This window comes from Diospyros lotus, chromosome 10 (genome assembly GCF_014633365.1).
Source record: "Diospyros lotus cultivar Yz01 chromosome 10, ASM1463336v1, whole genome shotgun sequence".
In the NCBI taxonomy this organism is placed as follows: Eukaryota; Viridiplantae; Streptophyta; class Magnoliopsida; order Ericales; family Ebenaceae; genus Diospyros; species Diospyros lotus.
Window position 1 is genome coordinate 31,185,315 of NC_068347.1, and position 18,167 is coordinate 31,203,481.

Consider the following 18,167-nt stretch of genomic DNA (forward strand, 5'->3'; position numbering starts at 1 on the left):
ATATATTCATTGATTGGTGTCTTAGAATTTTGATAACTGAATATCTCTATCTATTATTTGGGGTTAACAATTTTTCAAAGATGAAAATTTCATAAAAACTTGTACTAGTACCCATTTTCTACACCTACTGTGTGAGGGTCATCTAAGAGGTACAAGGAAATAGGCTCTCTAGGAAGTACAACTTGTACTAGTACTACAGCTTGTTTACTCCTAAAAAGGAACCAACAGGGGGGCCAAGGAGGAAAACACCAATTAAAGCAAATAATTATAACCATATCAATACTCATCACCATCCTTGGGATAAAAAAAAAAAAAAAAGAATAGCATACTGCATCACATGGGACCCCCAATATTTTGCTACACCAATTATCTTAAGCCGTGTAGACACGCATTAACATTCAAGACTTAAACTATACTCATGATGCTGGGCAATTTTGTCCAATAACTTATGTATAGTATTTTCTCCAAATTTCCAATTAATTTATACTTGAGAGGGCATTGTGCTCATGGGTCGTGACCCCTCACTTCAAACCCATTGATACAAGCAAGATCTTCATAATCTCTTTCATGGGTAAAAAGATAACAGAAAAGGGTGAGGGTAAAGGGACTCTTCAAGAATTTAAGTTGTTAAACCAAACATGTAAAGCAAGAACCAAGTTCCTCAATTAATTAAACAAAAAAAAACCATACATTTTAATTAATTCAGCTATACGTGTTTAGGAACACAAATATTAAACCTTTAGTCATTTTTATCCAAGGATAATGTCCTTTATAAATGTGGACCAACGATTTGGAGGAGTTACATCAATCAAGACTCAAACCAACTTACCTACAATTATAAATGCATAGTACATTGAATGGGAATTTTGACGAAGTTTAAATATAATAACAAATTCAATTAATATTCAATGAATTTAGCTTCAACTAATTAACTTGCATGCTTTACTTTTTTGCTTTTTAATCGACAAGACTGAGTAAATATATATATTCAGGACTCAAAGAGAAACGAAATCAGTATAACGATTTATATACAACACACATTATCACTGGCTATTATTAAATTAAGTAACTTTAATATAACCAAGTAGAGACCTTTATATAAAATTAAGAGCAATGATTCATAAAAGTAAAAAATAAAAAAAAAAAAACTTTAAATAAAAACTCCCCAAGAGTAACGGTCAATCTTTTATCGTGTGGCCCAGTCAAAGTCTAAAAAAAAAAATCGAAATCGTCCGTCGGATCGGAAGGACAGAAGCTGAAACGGACGGAGAAGGGCGCAGCAGCTTCCAGATGACGCCCCCGGAAAGCAGACCCGCGATGGTCCCAACCGACACTTGTCAATTTCCGAGTAAAGGCAAAAGCTTTATTAGTTGACAAGTGTCCTCTCTTTGCCTCCACCAGCAAGTTAAGTAGCCACTGTTTTCAAGCCATGCCTGGGAATGGATTGAGTACAGTCGAGTTCAAGATAAAGCCGTGTGGCCAACTACGACTTGCAGATTTTTTTTTTTTTTTGCTAAATTCTTAATCTCTCTACTTATAAATTTTTTTATTTAAATATTCAAATTATTTATTATTTTAAAAATTATTAATTGATATAATTTTGAGTCAATTACACATCTTAACAAAAAATATGAGTATCTAAATAAAAATATATAAATATAAGAGATAAAATATGTATTTTATCAATTTTTATCCTTCCCTCCCTCCTTCACAAATATATAACACATTTGATTTGATATTTAGTATATATTTTACTTGGTTTAACATCCTATTAGGGCATTATATTTATGTATAAATAAAAGACTAGACACAAGCAACTACAATAATACTATTAGGGCATTATATTTATGTACAATGATACTATTAGGGCATTATATTGATGCTTTATTGAAACAGAATCTCAAAGCTTTTTTACCCAAAAAAACTGAAACGACAATCAATTTTGTTTCTGCACACGCAAATCCAAGTCCATTTCAAATCTCGGGCCCAGCCACGGTCATCGTGCGACGGTTATCGACAACCCCACCCCCAAAGGAATAACAAGGGCATCCGGGTAATTTCGACATCCAAGGCTCCTCTTCCGAGCCTTGGCTCCCACGTATCACCTCCACGGCCCACCCCAGCGGCCACAACCACGTGACCAACCGCAACTATTTGGATTATCCACGGCCATGTCGTCGTCCGCGTGGCAGCCCAGTCCTAGTCAGCACCCCCACCCCCCCACTATATAAACTCCCCCCTCCCAACCTCCCACCGCTCTCTCCAGTGGTTTTAACTTCACAACCAGACAACCCAACTCAACCCCCTCGCCGGGCACCGGAGAATGAATATTCCGGCGAATGTTGTCCTATTCTTCGTCCTCGCCGTCGTCTTCCTTGAAAAATCTGGTTTTCGCTAGAGAAAGGTAACCGTTTTTTCTACAAGAAATTTTACGGGTCTTGATTAGTTCTTTGGATTAGAATAGGAAAAGTGAGAAGAGAAACGGTGATGATGATGATGATGATCGGTAAACGCCTGTGAGATTGTATTAATCGTGTGTTTAAGCCTGTGTCTTGCATTAATTTTGTGGTTCAGTGCTATCATTGTTTATGCTGGAGTTTCTGAGAGTCATTGATTGGAGGTACAGTTTTTGATGTTTGATTGGCTCTTGTTACCTTAGCAAACAAGCGTCTTTAAGAGCTCTGAGCAAATGCAGTACTGAAAGAGTATAATTAGGCGGAGCAGGGTTTGAGATACAGAGAGGGTGAGAGGGAGGGGAAGAACCTTTTTATAGTTGACAGCCGTAGCACGCCTTTTCCGATGAAGATTCAACCTCTCGATTCTGAAGCGCTGCAAGAGCCGATTCTGAACGACTCCGCCAAACCTGTGATAAAATCGCGCCTCAAGAGGCTCTTCGATTGGCAGTTACCCAGTGTTCTGCGGATTTCGTCCACGGAGAAGCCGCCTGCGGCCGGCGAGCCCCCGTACGGAAAGGATGGAGGAGCGGCCGAGTTCGAGCCGAGTTCTGTGTGTCTGGATAAAATGGTGCAGAATTTCTTCGAGGAGACAAACGAGAAACAATTGGCTCCCAAATGTGGCCGCAATCGCTGCAATTGCTTCAACGGCAACAACAACGATAGCTCCGACGAGGAATTTGACATCTCTGGCGTTTTCGGTGACTCCATCCCAACCGCTTCTTTTGGTGATTCTCTCGATATGCTCAAGGTAACAACTGTTCACTTGAATTCAAATTCAGTCTAACTCTATGCTCAAATAATTACACATTTTAGCTTAACTGAGATTTTTCACCCATCCCGTAGAGTTTGATTCCTTGCCCGACCGTCGCCGAGAGAAATCTCTTGGCCGACACTTCGAAGATCGTGGAAAAGCATAAAACCTGCAAGCGGAAGGATGATCTGAGAAAAATCGTCACGGACAGCCTAATGCTTCTCGGTTACGATGCTTCAATCTGCAAATCGCGTTGGGAAAAATCCCCCTCGTTCCCAGCGGGTAACAACAACATCTTTCTCACACGTGTTCCAAATACTTCCATTTGATTCTCATCTGATTTCTCACGGTACGTTTGTTAATGATTGTTCAGGGGACTACGAGTACATAGATGTGATTGTGGAAACGGAGAGAGTGTTGATAGACATCGATTTCAGATCGGAGTTCGAGATAGCTCGATCAACTGGGAGCTACAAAACGATCCTCCAATCTCTGCCGCACGTTTTCGTCGGCAAAGCTGATCGTCTCCAGCAAATCGTCGCGATCGCATCGGAGGCCGCCAGACAGAGCCTGAAGAAGAAAGGGATGCACATCCCTCCGTGGCGCAAGGCCGAGTACATGAAATCCAAATGGCTTTCGCCTCACACCAGAACCACCGCTCCTCCGGCGAACGACGCCGTCAAGACGGTTCACTCCCCGGCCGCGAACCCGCCGTCCGAGGCAACAACGGAGAGCGAGTCCGGTGAGTTAGAGCTGATCTTCGGCGAGAACACTGAGGAAATCGCTGCAGGCCAAACCGAGCCGCCGTCCCCAGCCGCCAATCCTCGAGAGGATTCGCCGGTTATGGCGTGCGCATGGCAGCCGCCGGCCATAAAACCGAAGAGCTACGAGAGAGCGGCCAGGACCGTCACCGGACTAGCGTCTCTCCTCAGGGAGAAACCCTGAAAGATTTTGGATTTTTTTTTTTCCGCCCTCAGTTTTACTATTTTCCGAAAATCAAATACATAAATATAAAAAAGTACAGAGAACCAACTCCGGAGGAGTACACCACAGCTTCGGGTGACAGTAAAATCTCCTTATCCCCCTTAATTTTTGTTCGTAAGGGTATGTAAGAAGCAAAATCAGTGTTCAGCCTTCTCATCAAGTCGGAATAAATTATCCCCAAATTTGCAAGCTATCTGTCAATTTTCTTATCAGGATATAGGGTTTAGATTTTAATACAAATGGTGGTTCTGTTTCTGGATCTCCACCTCGAAGCAGCCCCCCCCCCCCGCTCTGCCTCTTTAACTGTTTCTCAAGTCAAGAGGGAGGAAACACAAAGGACAGGACACTCGTGGAGTTCTTTTTTATTTCCATCTCTTCTCTTATGGGCATACCATACGCATAAATTTGCGTGATTGATTATAATTTTTGTGGCGAGTTGTGTGGGCTTATTGACGCCAGACTCCCGTGCGTGCCATCTCGGTCGCCGTGAGGCGAGGCCAACTGTTCACTACAATAACGTGACATTTCTTCTTTCCTATCTTTAATTTCCTTTTTAAGAGTAAGCTGTCTGAATTTTCAACTTTTCTTTTATGAGGACTGGAATATGAAAATATTCAATCTTTTTCTGGCCACGTTAAACTCTTATCTAAACTGCCTCCTGGTGGGTAATGGGGTTGGGTAGTGGAGAGTGTTATTAATGCCCGTACATTTTGTTATTTGTGGAGTGAGGTTTGGAAACCAATTGTGTTTTGGTATTCTAAAATCTGCACCGCACGGCCTTGGGTGGTGAATCTCGTGGGTTCGCACTGGGACTTTATACTTTGACCGGGCAGGGCAGGGGGGGATGATGGAGCAGTGGAAATGCGTTGTGTCCAAAAATGTGAGCTCCGGCTCCGAAGCAAGGAATATTCGACTTTCTTGGTTTTGTTGTCTTTTCACCCTTTGTATAATATCGGGCTGGACCCGGCCCCGGCCTTGGTGGGTGGGTCACCTAGCGACACGTACTGCAAATGTGAATTGTGGTGTTGAATTGTACTACATTTTTGCTTTGAAAAACAACCATTTATCCATTCCTATTACCCACCCACTTATTATAACTCCCCAATTCTAACAGAATATGATATAAGTCTAATATCTTGAGTAAATTACACGTTATTTTGAGATTTTATTAAATTATAATTTTTTTTTAACGCACTATTCCGAGTGCCCCCACTATTCAGCCTCACGATTTCAGTAGGAGAGGTAAATCAAAAAATTCAGCAAACAGATTTCGACCCCTAGCACAACTACAAACATGAGGACAACAAGTATTTTTCATTTTTCATGGTCGCTCCTTGCCTGTTAAACTATTTTTTGGCCAAGACTCGAACATGGAACCTGAGATACAAAAAATATTACATTACATTTTTTCTTTATCAATTAACCTACCACGCGAGAGCAAATTATAGCATATTTACACCTTGAAGGTGTATTCACTTCTCATTCATATCTTAATTATTGGAATGAAGAAAGATTTCTCTTTGGTAACATAAATATACAATGACATGGGCAACAACTGGGTAAAGTTTTTAGAATATCCAAATGTTATTTAGATACTTAGTTATTATATTTTTGTATTTATATTCCATTAATTTGAGATTTTTATTTACCTAACAAAAAATACAAAATAATCCGATTCTAACTTTTTAATTCGGCACGTTGAATGTTCACAAATTGTTTATTTTTCTTTTTTCTTTTCACACGTTCATTTCATGTAGCATCACCCAAAGCACAACCCTCTCTAGAGCCCGGAATTTTGATCCCCTGCGCACTGTATTTTTCACGCAATTCTTGCTGTCGCAAGAAAATAAAATCATTTTTCATCTGCCAATTGTTCAATCACATGATGATGATTGATGATGATGATCATTGATCAAAGTCCAGAGACTGGCTAATTAAATTATGGGAGGCATAAAATAGTTGTTTTTTTTTATTAATTTTATATTTATCAAATTTTTAAAACACAAAAACTAATTTATTATAAAACATAAAATTAAAAAATCAACACCACATTGTTTATTTATAAATTACGCGGGCGCAATCAATGTGGTGGGACCTTGCGTGATCCACTATGCTTGTGCATGTACACTATCATTGCCCTCCCTCCCCGTCTTTTTATATATTTTCATTTTTCATTTTTTTAACGTCAAAGTGGGTGGGGTGGGGTGTGGGGCCCTGCTTTTTTTCCGATTAAATTTAGTGAGAGTGGGTCCCATTTTGTCCACACAAAAATAATAAAAGCAATTCCCACAAATTTTGACTATAATAACAATAATACTTACAAGAAAGCAACGCTCCACCTACTCTGCCTGTCACAGTATGGGTAGAGATAGAGAGGGGGAGATTTCTTGTGAGTTCTAACTTTGATTTTCGTAAAGATTGCCATAGCAATAGTAGCCATTCATTCAGTACCTTTGGGGTGCGAAAGCATATTTTTATAGTTGTGAGGGAATGGATTTGAATTTTTATTATTGTGTTATATTAAAAGAAATTTAGTATAGTATAAAACACCCAATTAAAGAAATAATATAATATATTTAAATTTGAGTAATGTTATTAGTTATGTATCGTATTTTTATTAAAAAAAATATTAAGCAGAATAGATAATGACATATAATCCTTTTAATCTTTTTCAACGAGAACTGTCACATAACTGATGGCACCGTTGTCAATCGTGACTCTTATTATTATTTTGAATTTTTTTATAGAGTCAGACAAGTTAATAGACATATTTACAGAATGAGAGCTAAAAATATGGGCGATAACATTTTAATTTTTTAACCCTCATTCTATAAACTTGTCTGTCAACTTGTTTAGCTCTCAAGAATTTTTTTTTTATTTTTTAAATTTGTGTGATCCATAATTAATATGGATCAAATAGAATATTAAAACCAAAACAAAATTGTCTTACTGGTCATCAAAATTATGTAAGAATTTTACCCAATTTATTACCCATCCAGTTTGGATTTCAAATTGTGTAACCAATGGAGTGAGGGCATGGTTCCAAGTTTGGCATATATTGCTTTGATACCACCATACTGGAAGCAGAAAAAAGTGAATGGAAAAAGTACGAATGTGAGACTGAGTGAATGAAACATTGGAAAAGCTGAGACACCACCCAATTTCACAAAAGTTCATCCAATCACTGTCTACCTTCAAATTATAAACGCCATTTAGGGCTTATGTGGTCCTAAAAGAAAATAAAGTTTCATTCATTCACCATTGGGTGAAACCGTTACTAAATTTAAAATTTTGTGACTTTTTAGTTATTTTTATATTATATCGTTTTTCATAGGATCGTGTCACGAGATTAATAGACTTTTTTTAAACGAAATTGTAATTCCCTAACAGAAAATAATAGAAGTCAATCATACCCCTTAAATGACAAATTAAATTATTACGAAAAGACATCTTAAAAATATGTATCTACCTTCGTAAACACGCTAACCCCTAACTTTGAAAATTATGGATTATGAAAGTCGAGTGACTTGTCGTCTTATAATTAATCAGGTATATACGTAATTTAAATTTTTAATTCCACTCTTTATTTGAAAATAATTATCGAAAAAAATGTAACAATAATATTTTTTAATTTATGACACGGGAGTCTACGAGATGACTGAAAATTTAAAATTCAGGCAATAATCTCTCCTCAATGAAGATGTGATTATAATTATTGTCAACATTAGAGTGAATCCAACCACCACGATTATCTCTTGCCATAAAGCCACCAATTGACTGATTGTTTTGCCATACAAGAACAATGCAAAAGGACGTGATTCCGAAGCATTCATGCACCAATTGATGGGTGCTCGCACAGAGAACTGCAGTGACAATTAAATCTTTGTACAATGGAATGGACCATGGAGGTCCCAAATGGCCATTTCGTCAGACCAAAAGCTCTTTGGATAACAAATTTTGGGACCAATGCATCCCACCCCCTTCTTTTTTTTTTTTCTCTCGTTTTCTTCTTTTTGACCTTATTAGAGTAGGGTTTTCATGATATATACCTTACAATAAAAATTAAAATATACAAAAAAATCTGTATACAGGTTGACACTTAGATAAGTTTAAGATCACTCTAAACTCTTTCCAACATTTGAGTTATTTTAGTTAAACAGAAATCTCACTCGACCAGAATGTCGACTAAGGCATAGGCCACTAAAGCCTATTTCTAGGACCTCCAAAAAAAAGTAGAGTTTCAAAATCTAATCATTAATTATTTAAAATATATATTTTTTATTTTTTGATATGCAAAGTCACTAATTCTATTTCATGATGATTTTTTATTTAAATTTATGATCTATTATATTTGTTGTTTTATTGGCCCCCAACTCATGGATCATTTTTAATATTAAACAATGAATAGTAAGTGTCATTTAGATGAGTAGATCTCCTGACTCCTCAAATCCACGAATCATTTTTCAATATTAGATAATTAATAGTAAGGTATAAAACTAGTAATACAACGAAAAAAAAAGAGGCCGAAAGTGAAGTTATTTTAAGAGTACAATTTGATAAAAAAATTCTGTGGATGACAAAAATTTTATCTGAAGAATCCATACTAATCTAGACATTAAAGAAAAAAGGCAAAAGTAAATTGACGACTTCTTAATTTGCAGGATCTAGTTGTGGACAGTTCACATTTTTTGCTTATTCAATTTTTACATTTTTAGATATTTTCTTTTTATCTATATTACTAATTTTAAAAAAATCTAAACTTGAATAAAAAATTAACGAAAAAATAAATTTCAAATAATTTTAATATTTATTTATCTTATTAAAAGGCCACCAAAATAATTTTTGCGGGCCACATACAGCTTGCGATCTAAACTATACAAGATAAAGTGCAGATGAGTTCATAGGCCATGGCCTACCCAAGAAAAAGCCTACATGATTTTAACGAGTAAATAGATGTCTGTACTTCAAGGAAAAGATGAAGCTTCAAGAAGGAAATAGAAAAGAAAAAGAAAAAAAGAAGTGAAAGATGAAGCAAAGCTAGGGGAGAGGCAATCAAACAAGTTTCTCTGGCGGTTTTAGAAAGTCTAATCAAGCCCAAGACAAATTTGCAGTTTAGATACCGCAGCATTGAACATGTAACTTCTGTAATTGCTTCATCCAAACAGGGACTAATCTCCCTGTAAATGCCTCTAGAAATAACAAAAATTGAACAAAATTGCTCAACTCTAAAATAGCAAGAGTTGGATCAAGGTTGGTACAATGGTTAAGGAAAAACGTGGGTTCTCCGAACTCATCTCCCCAAACGCAGTACAGCAACCAAGCTTTCTATTACAAATAGAGAATTTAGAAGGAATGAATGGTGACTCAACATTAATCCTTAAACCTCACATAGAAGAAGTTGATTTGACCAAATATCATCATAGTACATCTCAAGACAAGCAAGCGTCTATAGGCAAGTACACTAGAATAAATAGTTGGTCCCATATAAACTAGTACTGGTACTCAAACTATGAGCTAGGTTGGTTAGGTTTTGTCATGGCATCTGGGTAGTTGGGTTGCTGAGATAACAGTGAAAAAGAAAAGAAAATTTTCTAGTCATTCCTACAACTTACAACCACTTTCTAGGCAACCAAACAGAAAGGAAGTTCTCTCTGTCTCATTAATATTCACATAATATTTCTAAGCATCACGTTGTAGCAATTTTTACAGCTGCGTATATAATAATATAAAACTAGCATAAGTGCTAAGGGATGTGGCTGAAAGAAACACTTTGATGAGTGCAAGCAAGGTTATGCAATTTTAACCCGGGCCTAAACATGATTTGAAATTTTCTACAAGGCAAAAGTACATCCTCTTTTGTCCACCACCATGTGGGCTATCAGTCCTGTTATTAAGCAAGGCCTGTGGCTGTCACAGTCTCACAGACATGTTCCTTTGTGGACCAGTAGTCCACTGCATACGATACTGGAGGGGGGGGGATGGTCCATCCGGCACAGCCCCAAGGTTCAGGACAGTTGGAAGCTAAGCTCCAAAAACATCTATCACAAGTTTCTTTTTCATGTAAAGCACACAACAGATTCCCTCTTCTCCGCGCAACCCTCGGAGCAACTAATAATCATACAATCGACAATCAAGGATGGTAACTAGGTAGAACGGGAGTAACCGGTAAGAGCACTACTTGCCAGGAGGTTGTAGATTTCACTTGTGCCCTCCCCTCATGTGGTTGGAGAGGCTCGAACCGCTTATGGTAGCAGTTCCCTTCCCAGAACTCTGTCCACTTGCATGCTCAATGAGGATCACGTGTACATCTATGCTTAATCTGAGTCTTTGAGCCTATAAAGAACAAGAGCTGCTCAAGTCATGACCTAGAAGACAGCTAGGTTGCCCCCTCCTTACCCATCTTTTGGTGTAAAGAAACAAAAATCATGCAACAAAAGATAATTCTGAAAGCTAGAAGCTACTCAGAAAGCAGACATGCTGCTACATATAAAAACAATTATTAGTCACATGAAGAAACATAAGATTGCAATCTAAATAATAAGCAAGAACAAAAATGGCGAGACCAATCATAAAATTTGGCCCCTATCTACCCTAAGGTTATGTTTGGATACAGGGATATCAAATGATATCATTTGAATTTGTAATTCAAAATTATTTGAATTGACAACTATGTAGGTGTCATTTCATTTTTTTTTTTTTTTTTGGGTATCCAAACTGTGAATTTGGAATTGCAAATTCCAAATTCCAAATGACCCTATCGAAATGCAACCTAAAAAAATTTCCCTATTGCCAGCTTCACTCTTTCCCATCAGCAGCTCGAAGAGAGCCCAGCTGAACTGGAGCTTGTGTACCAACAACTTTTGATGAGCCATAAATTGACACATCACTGCCCTGAGTTTTCTCTTTTTCAATTTGTTCCTTGATCCAGAAGTATGTGATTTTCAGCCCATCCTGTGACACAGTATGTACATAGTTTAAAATAGTCAGCTTTGCAATATAAACTGGATCAACACGACAGAAATAACACATTACCACCAGCAGATACCTTTAATTTCATAGTAGGGGCCCAACCCAGCTTCTCCTTTATCAAAGTGTTGTCTGAGTTTCGACCACGCACACCCTCAGGGCCAGGAATGTGATGGATAGGCAGCTTCTTGTCCTCGAAGCTCAGAATAATCTCAGCCATCTCGTTCATGCTAACCATTTCATCACTTCCAATATTCACTGGTTCTCTAAAGTCTGACTTTGTCAATCTGAAAACAAAGAGCTCACATCAAGACAAGAATTAACGAGGTTGCGTGACCCAATATGCAAAGAGCCAAGTTATCAGATTGCCACTTTTAAATCCAAATCATGTCCTTCAGGAAAACAAAACACAATTTGTACTTGTAGGAAATACAACAAACCACAACCCCAGGTAATAAGAAGAAATTATTCTTCAGTGGATGGCAGGTTGAGGTCTCTTCCAATTTTGATTCCTAAAGAATATTGTGTTGTTGAAATTCTTATGCTAACAAATAAATACACACCGTGCATGAATACAGTATCCAACCTTCCCAAACAGAATTCTCAGGCATCCGTAAATGAAATTAATTTGCTTGTTTTACTCGGATCTTCTTACTGCAAATAAATGTTACCTCAATAACATCTGGTGTGAAAAAAATCATTTCTCCTCAAACAAGTCCAGAATTGTGTGATGTTTACAATCAGTAACAACAATATCAGCTAGTATTAAAACTTCACAGCACCTCCATCCAAGAAAAGGCACATCTTGATTGAACTTCAATGATGAATAAATATGTCATATACAAGAGAATTTGTACCTTAGAACACCCTCAACACATTCATCAATGAAGGTGAATGATCGGGTTTGTAGCCCGTCTCCCCACATCTCAAATCTATCAGCAGAGGTAATAGCCTTCCTACAGAATGCAGCAGGGGCTTTCTCCCTCCCCCCTGTGCCATCAGATGAGAAGCAAAATGCATTAGTAGAAAGGCCAAATAAAATTAGAAAGAATTTCTTCCTATCTTATCTTACCTTTCCATGTTCCAAAGGGTCCATAGATGTTATGGAACCGTCCAATCCGACACTCAATGCCAAAGTCCTTGGTGTAGTGTTTGCACAGTTCCTCAGTTGCCAGCTTCTCTAACCCATAAGCATCTTGTGGCTAGACAAGCAATAAAAGTGCCATCAATGGCTTCAAATATGAAGTAAATACATAAAGGAGTCATATTCTTTAGTTGTGAGCAAAAACCTCAGCAGGCCAAGCATCGGACTCCTTCAAGCTCACATTAGTGTCCAACTGCTTAAATTCAGGGTAAATGCAAGCGCTAGAGGCATAAAAGAACCTGCATACAGTGACAAAAGATCAATATTCAGATCTACTAGACATCAACAATTTTTGGACACCATATATGACCATAATATTTCAATTGAGAATTTTCCACAAATCCCCTTAAGTGACTTGAAAAAAGTTACTTTTTTGAGGAGTGGTTTGTGCCCTACTCTTTTCACTTGAATATTGGCTATCAATGAAGTATTTGAACTTTACACCCAGAAAAAAAGATTTTGCTATTATTGCAAGATGATCTACCAATGAACAAGGCGTTTAAGTCCATAAAGCACATAAACATATTGATTACCATGCATAACAACACAGATTTCGAAGATTTTACAAAATAAAAGGAATAAAAAATAGATATGTGATAGCCCCACCCTCCAAAAAAAATAATAAATAAGAAATTAATTAAGCAAGTTGAAGGCTACAAACCTCTTCACTCCATTGACCCTTGCAGCCTCAAGCATGTTGAAGCTTATCATTGTGTTGTTATACATAATGACAGAGTGGTTGGACTGAATGAAGCCCATGCCTCCCATATCGGCAGCAAGGTTGAACACATGATCAACTCCATCAGTGGCTTTCAAACAGTTATCCATTACCCTGAGATCTACAAGATGGAACTCATGACAGAACATGTCCTCTGTCATGTGTTCATTCTTCTTCCAGTCTGAAGCAATGATGTAATGCCCCTCACTCTTCAATCGCCTAGCGATGTGCGAGGCAATGAATCCGCCTGCTCCAGTTATGGAAATGCGAAGCTTCTCAGATGGCCAGTAGGGTTCTCTCTCAAGGTTCTCATAGGTATATGCCCCATAGTTACCACCAGAGCTTCGCATTCTGCAGACATCAGGAAGAAAAAGAAGAAAGGGAAGGTTATAAAATAAGAAATGACAAAATACAAATCAGTTCCAGTATGATCTTGGAAGGAGTTGAAGGGACATACTTATGGTACAGACAGTGGAGGATAACTAGTTCAGAAGAGAAATGTAGAATGGGAAGTTTATCGGTTTTCCTTACAAGATTATGTGGCAAGCAGCAAAGACATAGATTAAAATTAGAAAATACTTGGAAGAAATTAGTGAATTCAGAATTAAAGAACTGCTGATTTAAAAACGGGAAAGATGAGACTAGAGTCACAAAATCCTAACACTTTTTAGAGAGAAAGCAAAAGGCTGGCAAGGTAAAACTCAGAGAACCCTCATCATCCATAACAGGCTTGATTTCAGATTAGAAAATAAGGGATCAAAAAGAAATCCAATGACACCAGAGAACTCTGTTTGCCCAAATATTGTTCTATAGGGCAAAATGATAATGATGGAATCGGCAATACCCAAATCATCTATAACTACAGCATCATCCCAATTCAGTAAAAAAGAATGATTCACAAGGGCAGGATGGTGCTCTAGTATTTTAATTTCAGTATTATACGTTGTGAAATGTTTGCAAAATGCAACATATAAAATTATTCCTGTCAAAGAGCACTGCCATCAAACAATGTCCCATGGATGGAAGATGGGATCCTCAACAATGGAATAGATGACCTATTGGTATTCATTCCCTAATAGATATGGCTTGTTTGCCATCAACGCTAAATGCAACAGTAACAGGCCTTCTATTTGTCATTTTCCACAGTTGTTCTCTTCTTATGTTTCCTTTCAAAAAGAATTATTTTCTAGTCTAAACACTATGCCACATTGTTGGCCATGTTTGCCCCCACATCATCCAATAGGAGTTGGCATGTTCTAGATACATCATCCAGGAGGAGTACAATTAGATTCTTCCATGATACGTAGTGGCACTCAGCTAAAAATTTTCCATTTCCTAAGCAATAAAATCATTTGAAGAACTAAATGGAAACACCATGCACAATTAACGTGGAGAAAACAAAAGACAATGTTCTCATAACCTTATAATGACATGAGCAAAAACACCGGAGTTGAAGAAGATAAAACTAACTTAATATTAACAGATATGAAAGACGTTCATTTTCCAAGTTCATTGAAGCATAGAATTGCAAAGATCACAGAAGCAAACAAAAGCAAAAGATCGGCACCTTTACATCTGCTTAGCTAGTAAAACTAGTAGAGTTGTTACATGGATAAACAGACTGATAATCCAACAATATAAATTCAAAGTTAAAGGGACGGCGAAATCAGATAACTATAACACAGAATCAGAGATTCAAATTAAAAACACCTCAAAATGCATGGTTAATTACTCCGCCCAAATGCCCAAGATTAAAAAGATCCGAGTTTCGCAATAAAAACATCAGACAAATATCAAGAAACCTGGGAAAGAAAACTCAAAGAACAAACAATTACCTCGGCCATGTCGAATTACAGGAAATGTACATTTCAATTGACCCAGAAGTTGATGAAGATAAAGTAAAGATGGGATACATACATAAGAAAAACACATGTGAGTATACACAGAACAACCTTAAAACCAGAACACTTAATCTCATGAAACAGAGCAATGATAACCTTAAACTTCACAAAAACATCGATGTAGAAGAAACCCAGCGGGAAAGAGAGACCCAAATCTAGACATGTCCAAACCACCTCCCCCCCCAAAGCAAACCCATTAAATTAGCATACCAGTCGATTATGATTAAAAGGAATGAAACAATCAAACGCACAAAGCAGAACAAAAATCCGAGAAAAAAAGGCATAAAACCTTAGAAATTCAATTTCCCGAAAGAGGTCGGAATTTGGAGAGCTAAATATCGGTTTCTTACGTATCTTATCGCTCTTGAGACAACCTCTTCACAGATCTTTGGTGGAAGAATTCGGGACCAAAGCCTAGATGGTGCCACTCAGCGACAAACCAGTGTCTCCTTTCATTCTTTCCTTATTTACATTTTATATTTACTTTTTTTAATTTGTTTCCCTTTCTCTTTTGGATAGTTTTTTTTTTTTTTTTTAATTTATCAATAGAATTTATATAATATCTTATAAATTAATGAGCATATAATTATAATATTATTTTGATGAATTTTTAAATAAAAATAAATAATTATATCTATTTTCTTTTTATGTGCCCATATATATTCAATCAGCTTGCAGGCCCAACATCATAAGGTCCCAGCCCAGCCCAGCCCATCAGTGCACAAATGACACAACCCGGCAAGTAAACCCAAATGAAAGCCGAGGCCTGAAGCCCATGACTGATAGATTATATGGTTTAATTTTGTAATTTATTTTCAAGCATTTGTTTTCACTTATAATTAAAAATAATAAAAGCTGAATATTTCATCTAATTTATGTTCCCATTTTCAAATTTTTGAAAAAATTTAAAAATGTTGTGTCAAACATGCAACAGGAACGGAAATATGAAATCAATACGATGTGAAACGGAAATGAAAAAATTGTTATTTTTTTAAAAAAATAAAAAATAAAAATGTAGAGGTCGAGAAATGAGTAAATAAAAAATATGGAGAATTTTTCAAATATAAAAACTAGTTATTTAATATAAAAAAATATAAATTTCATAATACATTTAAACAAATTTAAGAAATAAATTTTTTAAAAGAATTAAAAATTTTGAGTAAGACATAGAAATTTTGTTATCTCTATCTATGAATGAAAATGTGTTTTTAAATCGAAAACACGTTTTTTATATTTTTTAATATTATAAAACGATCACAAAAAAAATTTAGAATTACAAAGGTAAAAATTATAAAAGTAGATCAAAAATTTTTCTTGGATTTTAAAAGACGAAAATGTCGAAACAAAACCCCGAGAAGTTTTCGTGGATCATTGGTGCCAAAACTAATTAGGGTCAAAATGTAATTTAGATATAACTAATGAAACTTTGTGCGTGTGTGTGTGTAAAGTTTATGTGTAAAAAAAGATAATTATGATATAAACAGAAAAGGAGTTAAAGTAATCAAAGTTACCGGAAGTAATAAGAATTGGTCAGAGGCCGCTGTGGGTAGTCGAACTTGGACAGATCTTTGCACGTAGCTTCTCCGAGCTGTTGGATGAGATTGAGGAAGTGCTGGAGAAGTTGGGGAAGACAGGGCAAGGTGCTTATCGCACCTTGTAACGAACAATAGGAGAGTCGCCGGAATTGAGGGATCATTAGAGAGGCCTCACTTGAGTTGGGGTTGCGTTGAAATTGGCCAGTAAAGTGTTGATCTGCATACCTTGGGATTGTTGGAGCGGGGAAAGATGAAGGGCTTGCCATCAAAGTAGGTGATGATGGCCAGACAATTATTAGGGTAAGAGAAGATACATCGTAGTTCGTCAGAGTCTCTTCATCGCCGGTCTTCTAGATTTGGCTTGAGTAATAAATTGGGGTCATTGGATCACCGTTGTTGGAGGGTTGAAAATAACATTTGATAGGTTATCAAAGGGAGATTTTCTTGTCGAAGGCAAGTGCAGACTGTTCCAGGCTTTATTACCAGTTGATGTGGTTGAAAGTTTCAAGTGTTTGGTGGGCTGTGATTGGTTGTTGATGTGTGATTGCAAGTTTTTGCATAAGTGTTGATGGCTTTTATTGTGGTTGAAAGTTTCACGTGACTTTGGTGAGTTTTGATTATTTGTCGACGTATGATTGGAAGTTTCGTGCAGGTGTTGATGGTTTTTGTTGTGGTTGGAAGTTTCGAGTGAGTTTGGTGGGCTTTGATTGTTTGTCGATGTGTGATTGGAAGTTTCACGTAAGTATTGATGGATTTTATTGTAGTTGGAAGTTTTCCGTGAGTTTAGTGGACTTTTATTATTTGTTGATGTGTGATTGAATGTTTCGTGTAGATGTTGATGGGTTTTATTGTGGTTGGAAGTTTCACATGAGTTTGATGTGTTTTGATTATTTGTCGGTGTGTGATTGAAAGTTTCGTATAGGTGTTGATGGGTTTTATTGTGGTTGAAAGTTTCACGTGAGTTTGGTATGTTTTGATTATTTGTTGATGTGTGATTGGAAGTTTCGTGCAAGTGTTGAAGGATTTTATTATGATTGGAAGTTTCACGCAAGTTTGGTGGGTTTTGATTATTTGTCGATGTGTGATTGAAAGTTTTGCATAAGTGTTGATGGGTTTTATTGTGGTTGGAAGTTTCACGTGAATGTAGTGGGCTTTGATTGTTTGTCAATGTGTGATTGAAAGTTTCGCGTAGGTGTTGATGGTTTTATTGTGGTTGGAAGTTTCACGTGAGTTTGGTATGTTTTGATTGTTTGTCGATATGTGATTGAAAGTTTCGTGTAAGTGTTGATGGATTTTGTTGTGGTTGGAAGTTTCACAGGAATTTGGTGGGTTTTGATTGTTTGTTGATGTGTGATTGAAAGTTTTGCGTAAGTGTTGATGGATTTTATTGTGGTTGAAAATTTCACGTGAATTTAGTAAACTTTGATTGTTTGTCAATGTGTGATTGAAAGTTTCGTCTAGATGTTGATGGTTTTATTGTGGTTGAAAGTTTTACGTGAATTTGGTGAGTTTTGATTTTTTGTTGATATACGATTAAAAGTTTTACATAGGTGTTGATGAATTTTATTGTGGTTAAAAGTTTCACATGAGTTTGATAGGTTTTGATTGTTTGTCGATGTGTAATTAAAAGTTTCACATAAGTGTTGATAAATTTTATTGTATTTAGAAGTTTCATGAGTATGATAGGCTCTTTTATGCTTTATCTAAAAATG

At 36.8% G+C, this 18,167-nt stretch overlaps 2 protein-coding genes across 6 annotated transcripts; one reads left to right on the forward strand and one right to left on the reverse strand.

The window, feature by feature from the left end:
* The first annotated feature begins 2,253 nt into the window (after positions 1-2,253).
* Positions 2,254-4,384, forward strand: LOC127812067 (uncharacterized). 2 transcript variants are annotated; one of them, XM_052352369.1, is made up of 4 exons: positions 2,256-2,404; positions 2,660-3,204; positions 3,300-3,489; positions 3,581-4,384. In XM_052352369.1, the coding sequence occupies exons 2-4, from the start codon at positions 2,800-2,802 to the stop codon at positions 4,150-4,152; spliced, it is 1,167 nt and encodes a 388-aa protein (XP_052208329.1). In that variant the 5' UTR covers positions 2,256-2,404; positions 2,660-2,799; the 3' UTR covers positions 4,153-4,384. The 2 variants fall into 2 exon arrangements, with proteins under 2 accessions (XP_052208328.1, XP_052208329.1); XM_052352368.1 differs by having other exon boundaries at positions 2,254-3,204.
* Positions 4,385-10,816: 6,432 nt separating this feature from the next.
* LOC127812197 (GDP-mannose 3,5-epimerase 2-like) lies at positions 10,817-16,905 on the reverse strand. 4 transcript variants are annotated; one of them, XM_052352562.1, is made up of 7 exons: positions 16,432-16,905; positions 12,963-13,370; positions 12,447-12,540; positions 12,230-12,359; positions 12,015-12,147; positions 11,237-11,444; positions 10,817-11,142 (listed from the first exon to the last, which is right to left on the reverse strand). In XM_052352562.1, exons 1-7 carry the CDS (start codon positions 16,719-16,721, stop codon positions 10,987-10,989), a joined length of 1,419 nt encoding a protein of 472 aa, XP_052208522.1. In that variant the 5' UTR covers positions 16,722-16,905; the 3' UTR covers positions 10,817-10,986. The 4 variants fall into 4 exon arrangements, with proteins under 4 accessions (XP_052208522.1, XP_052208526.1, XP_052208525.1 ...); XM_052352566.1 differs by lacking the exon at positions 16,432-16,905 and adding an exon at positions 15,271-15,399; XM_052352565.1 differs by lacking the exon at positions 16,432-16,905 and adding an exon at positions 15,210-15,372.
* Between the last annotated feature and the right edge of the window lie 1,262 nt (positions 16,906-18,167).